The 7,241-nt window shown below is 35.4% G+C and overlaps 1 protein-coding gene across 5 annotated transcripts; it reads right to left on the bottom strand.

Annotated features, from left to right (window-relative positions):
* Window positions 1–416: 416 nt before the first annotated feature.
* On the bottom strand, window positions 417–5,987 carry LOC149238621 (flowering time control protein FCA-like). 5 transcript variants are annotated; one of them, XM_089373120.1, is made up of 14 exons: window positions 5,587–5,987; window positions 5,428–5,489; window positions 5,097–5,175; window positions 3,665–3,747; window positions 3,434–3,549; window positions 3,182–3,338; window positions 2,953–3,066; window positions 2,338–2,838; window positions 2,013–2,210; window positions 1,746–1,913; window positions 1,457–1,624; window positions 1,169–1,336; window positions 764–937; window positions 417–677 (listed from the first exon to the last, which is right to left on the bottom strand). In XM_089373120.1, exons 1-14 carry the CDS (start codon window positions 5,858–5,860, stop codon window positions 597–599), a joined length of 2,343 nt encoding a protein of 780 aa, XP_089229246.1. In that variant the 5' UTR covers window positions 5,861–5,987; the 3' UTR covers window positions 417–596. The 5 variants fall into 5 exon arrangements, with proteins under 5 accessions (XP_089229246.1, XP_089229249.1, XP_089229248.1 ...); XM_089373123.1 differs by having other exon boundaries at window positions 1,469–1,624; XM_089373122.1 differs by having other exon boundaries at window positions 1,457–1,621.
* Window positions 5,988–7,241: the final 1,254 nt, after the last annotated feature.

Here is a 7,241-nt window from a genome sequence, read left to right as displayed (position 1 = left end):
AAAGGCCCATCAAATATGTCACTCAAGATCTACCAACCATCAGGAAAGGCCAAATCTTTTGAGATGTAAACCTCTTTTAAAGTGAAAAGAGATTTGATACTTCAAAGTCTCCAATTTGCAAAAATGATTATTACAATAAATATATACCCATCTATTTTCCCTATTCAAAACATAGACCTTTCTTATTTATAGATATAAATATTAGTATTTAAATATAGACATTTCTTATTTATAGATTAGTATTTAAATATAGCTAAATACAATATTATTATTTGTGATATGTTATTTAATTTTAATAAAATAAATTAAATTATATGTAAATTATATTATAAAATTACAATATAATTAATTGATAAAAACTTCTATGTAAATTAATTTTGATTATTTTTTATTATTGACAAAAACTTGTACCGGGATCAAAGTGAATTATCTCGGAGTCTTATTAAATTTGTTGTTTTATTTGCTTTGGCTTTACGAAATTGTAAATGATGACAAACTATACACTGAAAAGAGTTTAAAAAGAATTATGCATGCCAAGACTCCGGTGGAGGTACTTCCAATTGTTGTTTGTATTGTCAATGTGACTTCTGTGTTTTTTACTCTTTAGGAAGGCTTTCTGGTTGTGGCCGCGAAGCTTGCTGGTTTTCAAACGCTGTCAATTCTGCCGGTTTCTCCCACTGCCACACATGAATCAAGTTAGGTTCACTCTGAAGATCTAACCTAATGGTAATTAAACATATTAAAGAATCTTCAAATTCCCCACCTGGCTTACTCCTGTAACTTCGTTATAATAATACTTATGTCCGTCAGTAGACGTATGTTCATTCCAATTACATGTCAGTGGAGGATGAGATGATGTCCTACTATCAGCTACAGTTGTGACTGTAGCAGTTATAGGCTCTGCAACTTTGGTAGGGGCAATGGCAGGAACAGTGCCCTGCAAAGAAATCATAAATCAGAATCACTGCAACTACTTGAGAAATCATGAGCCAGAACAACCCAATTTTACAGGAAAGTTTTACATTTGATTTAATTGTCAGACCTGAACTATGGTACAAAGCTGATGTCAAAGACTCTTATGAGATTCAAGATTCATTTTCTCAACAAATAAATGCCAAAGAGAGATCAATAAAAAAACATGGCCTCAAGTGGGAAAAAAATAACTTACTGGTTTTCCCACTGATGGTTGTAGAATTTGTGACTGATGTTGTTGCTGAGGCTGAAACTGAGGATGTGAATGTGGCAGCTGTATTTGTGACTGAGGTTGTAGAATTTGTAATCGCAGTCGCTTTTGCTGTTGTTCAAATATTGTCAGCTCTCCAGGTTGCTGCTCCTGCTAGACATTGTGGAAGTTAATTTCACTCTTCCAAGACAAAATGTAAACGATATAAGATCTTTTTTCCAAAACAAATCAAAGAGAAACAAAAAGAGGAGCTCAACTACAAAAAAAACTCACTGGTTTTCCCACATATGGTTGTAGAATTTGTAATGGCTGCTGTTGCTGAGGCTGAAACTGAGGATGTGACTGTGTCTGCTGTATTTGTGACTGAAGCTGAGGAATCTGTAATGGTGGTTGCTGTTGCTGCCGTTCAAATACTTTTGGCTCTGCAGGCTTCTGCCCCTGCTGCACATTGTGTAGGTGAATTTCACTCTTTCGAGGTGATGTAAAAGATTCAAGACCTTTGCAAAACAAATTTGTATTGAAGAGAACCAAAAAGAGGAGCTCAGCAGAACCAAAAACTCACCAGTGTTGCTACTGGTTGTATAATTTGTGATTGTTGCAGCTGCTGAGGTTGAAACTGAAACTGAGGATATGAACATGTCTGCTGCATTCGCATCTGCGGCTGCAGAACTTGTGATGGTGGCTGTTCTTTCTGCTTTTCAAATGCTGTCAATTCTCCCGGTTTCTCCCACTGTCAAGACATGGAACTTGTGAGGTTCACTCTTCCATATGGATTGATGCAAATTAAAGACCTGTAATTTAGAAAAAATGGAAATGTTCAGATCTTCACCTTGCTTTCTCCAGTAAGTCTATTATAATAATACGTCATCCCTTCAGGAGATGTATGTATTGTCCAATTGCATGTCAATGTAGGAGCTGGACCTCCACCAACCACAAAAGCTGCTGCTGCTATAGGCTGTGATGTATTGCTAGGGGGCATAGGCATTGCGATGGGAACAGGCTTCGGCTGATCTAAATGTTGCTGAGGCTGCAAAGAATTTAAGATCGCAATCACTACCACTCAATTGCACAGCTTTCTCTTCAAAGCTGGGGTTTCATTTAAAATTATGAAACATGCAGTATGACAAAAGCAAATGTCAACGCTGCAAACTCACCTGTTTGTAGTGCCATTGTGAAGGAACAATTTGGTTCTCTTGAGGTTGTGCCATTGTATGTGTGGGATGTTGCTGCACCGGGGGATAATGAGGCTGCATTGAGCTTTGCTGCTGATTTCGCAATGGGGGACACAATTCTTGTGATTGAAAGTGGTTCTGAATAGCTGGAATTTGCATTGCCTGATTAACAGAATGTTCTGCTGGTGCATTTGGTTGCATTTGCATCTGGTATGTTGCAGGTACACGTAACGGCTGCAAACCATTCACAGTATGTGGCAATGGTGGCGCAGACATTTGAGGCTGAAAGACAGACAATTGCTCATTGAAGGACAAAGGTGGCCCTGATTGTGGTGGTTGACCATATTGTATAGATTGATATGGCACTGGCTGTATTAGGTGTTGGTTCTGCTGTTGCACTTGTTCTTGTACTTGTTGCTGTAATTGAGGCAGTTGTTGACCATATGGATGACTTTGTGGTTGCATAGGAGCTGCATTGAAGGCCTGTATATATCATAGACATAAGTTTCAACTTTCAACAGAGAAGTAAGCTCGTCCTTTTGTACTGCACATCCAATTCTCTATGTCACGCTAATTATCACATCTATTCAACATTACCTGCCCACGTGAAGTTGAAGTGCTTGATCCTGGACCAGTCATCTGTGGGGCCATCTGTGCAGGTCTCCACACAGAACCATGCACTTGACCACTGGGCACATTCATTGCTCCCACCTGTAAATTTTCAAAACTGTTTTATTTCCTTTCTAACATTAAAAATGAAGAATTACTTTCTATCTCAACTACAATGATCAAATTATTAGGCATTACGACTCTAAAACTAGCATACCATGGGAATGGTGCCCAAAGGATTCCATCTAGAAGTTACAGGATTTCCATGCTGAAAAGAATTTCCAAACGAAGAAGAACCCCGTATTTCTCCACCCATGTGGTGTGCATTTCTGGGGGGGCATTTTCCTCTGCCACGACCAGGGGCTGCAACCGTTCTGAGGTAGACATTTTTGGAAACTTTATTAATAAATAATAAGAGATCATAAACGAATAAAATATCCAAACCGTGAATATACTTGTACAAAGTTACCTCGCTCCCGTTGGTCCATAACCGAACCCCTGCCGTCCAAATACAGGATTAGGAGCATCTGATCCAATTCTGCGTTTCTTAGATTCAGCATATTTGACTGTTATTGGTGCTGTACTCTGAATGGTAAAAAGAAAGCATCCAACCAAGCGTTTTAATGCATCTGATGTAAAACACTAAATTTTGCCAGAAATATGAAACAATATAAAGACAATTTTCATTTTAGAAATTTACCCCAGGTATTGTATAATTATTGTCAAGTGCTTTTATAGCTCTGTCTGCTTCCTCAATAGTTGCATATCTAATAAAACAACATCCTGACGCATGGTACAGACACACATTAACTCAACAAAACAATCATCCACTATAAACTTTCATTTCAAAAATTAAACCAATTTTCTTGCATAGACTAAAATCCCACGCCCAGTACTAACATTCACCCGATTGGGATAAAATAAATACAATGTATTTTATACTATCAATTTTAAAACACAATCTAAGAGATACTATTCCTACCAATGAAGTTATTGGCAAAAAATAAACTCAACATACCATCACAAATAATTCAAGTAGCTATCACTTACTACAATTGTCAATAACCCATACGTTCCATAGATTGTTGCACATAACTTCACATTATAGTAACACTTTACAATTTGACACAAGATCTAAAGAACAATACGATGAAACAAAATTCTTCAAATTTCTTCTAGTAGAATGTATCATGATATCTTATAAGAGCCTGTACACAGCTTCCTTGATTGTAGCATTTTGACACAAGGTCTGGAAAACAATACAAGGTAGCAAAATTCTTCAAATTTCTCCTGGTAGATAGCTATGCCATTATCTAATTATTTCTATGTTCTTCCAATGTATTGTGATATTTTAAGTTTGCCTATCACTAAATAGAATAGTACCCCTAATGTCAACTAGTAAGAATAAGGGCATATAGTGATTGACAATCTGCCTGTCTATAATGATGGATCCAACACAACAATAACAGACACATGAATTGAATGTAATACACATCAATGCTAAAGGATGGCAAATGGCATTAATGTGTACTGTACATAACCTAGACTGGTTATCCAAAATCACCAGACTACAATAGATATTGTTTATGTAACGAATATAACTACAATGCCATTGCAAAGCATGTCGTCAAAGGAACAATGAGTGGGGGGTTGCAAATGTTACACAACTCACCCTAAAAGTATTGCCTTATATGACAAGAATCTCAGCAACATAGAGCCTTGAGTCCATTTGGTGAGCAATAATCTGTTAAAATTATGGAATCCCTCAATCATACAGTCCAAACGACTTGCACTCAAAAAGTTTATCATTATACAGCAAAGTACAAATTTCAGTAATACACTACTTAGGAATTAGGTAAATGGACTTTCACCTAATTCTTTGGACTAGCCTAATCAGTTTGATGTTACCTATTCAAGGCAGAGATTGCCGAGAGATCAATTTTATTTACTTATAATACCATAATGACTATCACCTAAGAAAAAGTCAATATCTGAAATAAAATTCTTCTGTGCTGCAAAAGCACATGGTTTATAATGGTAAACACTCTGTGAAATATACAACTCAACCAGCTTTTGGATACTTGAAAGATTGAAAAACATAGCAAAATTGAAGAATCAGTTGGAGCACTCACCTCGTTGTTCGCCAGTTATCTTATCTTTAACTAAAGCAACTTCAAGTACATTCCCATGCTCAGCAAATATTGGCCGTATCTGGTAATAACAACATTGACGATTTATTAACTATAATTCAGAAATATGCAAACAGTTCTACAAAAAATAGCTGAGCAATGTATATAGATTTAACGATCTATTAACTATAACAGAGAAATGTGCAAACAGTTCTGCACAAAATAGCTGAGCAATGTATACAGATTTAACCAACTATTAACTATAATAGACAAATATGCAAACAGTTCTGCACAAAATAGCTGAGCAATGTACACAGATTTATAAGCAACTTACATCATCTTCAGTTACATTCCTAGGAACAAATCCCACAAAAAGTTTGACAAAGCTTTTACCATCTGCAAAATGAACTTTTGCCACTTAATATTTCAATGCTACAGAAGATGCAGAATATAAACGATTAGGTTGCCGCAGAAAAAGAATAAGTAGGCATACCTTGAGATGGAGCGGGATTTGAATTAGGAAGCCCGCTGGAAGATACAGAAGGTACAGCTGAGCCGTAGACATCCCGCTTCTGCCCACGAACTGGAACACGACTGTTATGACTTGGTGGATTTCCGCCCCCAAATTGAATAGGAGGAGACTGCGACTGGAGCCTCTGTTTTTCCATGGGTTCAACTCTGTCCTCCTGCTGCTGCCGCTGAGAGTTTCTACTTTCATCATTCACTTCCGTGGAATTCATTTGCTGACCAGGAGCGGGTGCCTCCATCGACTCAGAATCTGGGATACAATCCTTCCTCTATCTTTAAACCCTGGAAAAAAATGTATATAATGTAATTGTCCAGTGGAGCCCAATGTTTCCGCTTGCGAAGAATCCGTTTATACTATAAGGGTTTAATAATGGAGCACCTTATGCTTTTAGATTCTATTGACCGGATGAATGTTTACCTAGCCGACTCTAGAGGTGTCCACCGCCATGACGTTAGAACGGAGTAAGGCAATGTACAACTTCGAAAAAAAAAAAAAAAAAATTGAAGTTAAATCATATGAATAACGGAAATTTGGATTATGAAATTTGTTGGTTTATTTTAAAATTATCTAAATGGTCAAGGGAACATACCTAAATAAAATTTTTTATTTCTTAATTATTTTGTAATCATTATCCTATGTGGCAAAAGCTACGTAACTTCTCTTATAAGAATGTGGTTTTTATGTAATGATATTTAGTATGGTAATATTTTCCCATCCTCGTCAATTCATTTTTATTGATATTTGTTTCTTTATGGTCAAACTGATCTAAAAAATGTGGGTTATTTTTAGTTTTTTGAATTAAAAGAGCTTTATCTGTTGGTCCATTTATGGTGAAGTTGTTTAATTTTATAATATAATATAATTTTATTTAGTTATATTAAATGAAATGAGAAGTTATATTAATTTAAAAATAATAGTAATAATTAATTTTTTTATTATATTGGTTAATTTAAGTAAAGGAATTGTTTGGATGGTCAAAAGTCATTGGAATCTAGTCAAAAATATTTAACAAATCTTGTAGAAGTAGTGTTTAAATCATGTTTTTTTATGGTGGAAATCAAAAACCTCTGTGCACCCAAAATCTTGAAGTTTGACAACTGTAACCTAGATTTACAAAAATCCTTGCCGGAATTTATCAAAATATTATTAGAATTTCCATGATTTTCAGGGCAAAAAACTAGTCTTATTAAACTAGGGCATTTAAAATTAAAGAAAAATTTTAGAGGTATAACTTCATGATTTAAACACTTGAATTATGGTCAAACTTTATTATCCTCAATTTTGTTAGATTTTTTATTAATTAAAAAAAAGGTATTATAAGATTTAGTCTTTTCATGTTGTAGTAAAGTTCCAAGCTATTTATGGAGTCATTATCTTTATTCCCATTCAAGTTGTTGTTACTCAATGTGTTTCTTGAATATTGCAATGCTAACGTTTTCAAGGCCACTCGAAATGTTTAGGTAGAAAAATTTTGTAGTTTTTTTGAAATGAGGGAGTTGTTAACATTTACATGTGCATGAATTTGCATTGAAATTGACCTTAGAAAGGATTTTTCAAAAAAAAATGAGAATGTAATTGTTACGCTTGGTCCTAAACATTGGACAATTGATCCACTACAT

The sequence above is a fragment of the Pinus tabuliformis genome, chromosome 8 (assembly GCF_031772625.1).
Source record: "Pinus tabuliformis cultivar Carrire ecotype Pingquan chromosome 8, CPIR1, whole genome shotgun sequence".
NCBI classification, from domain to species: Eukaryota; Viridiplantae; Streptophyta; class Pinopsida; order Pinales; family Pinaceae; genus Pinus; species Pinus tabuliformis.
This window is presented reverse-complemented; position numbering and strand designations above follow the sequence as displayed.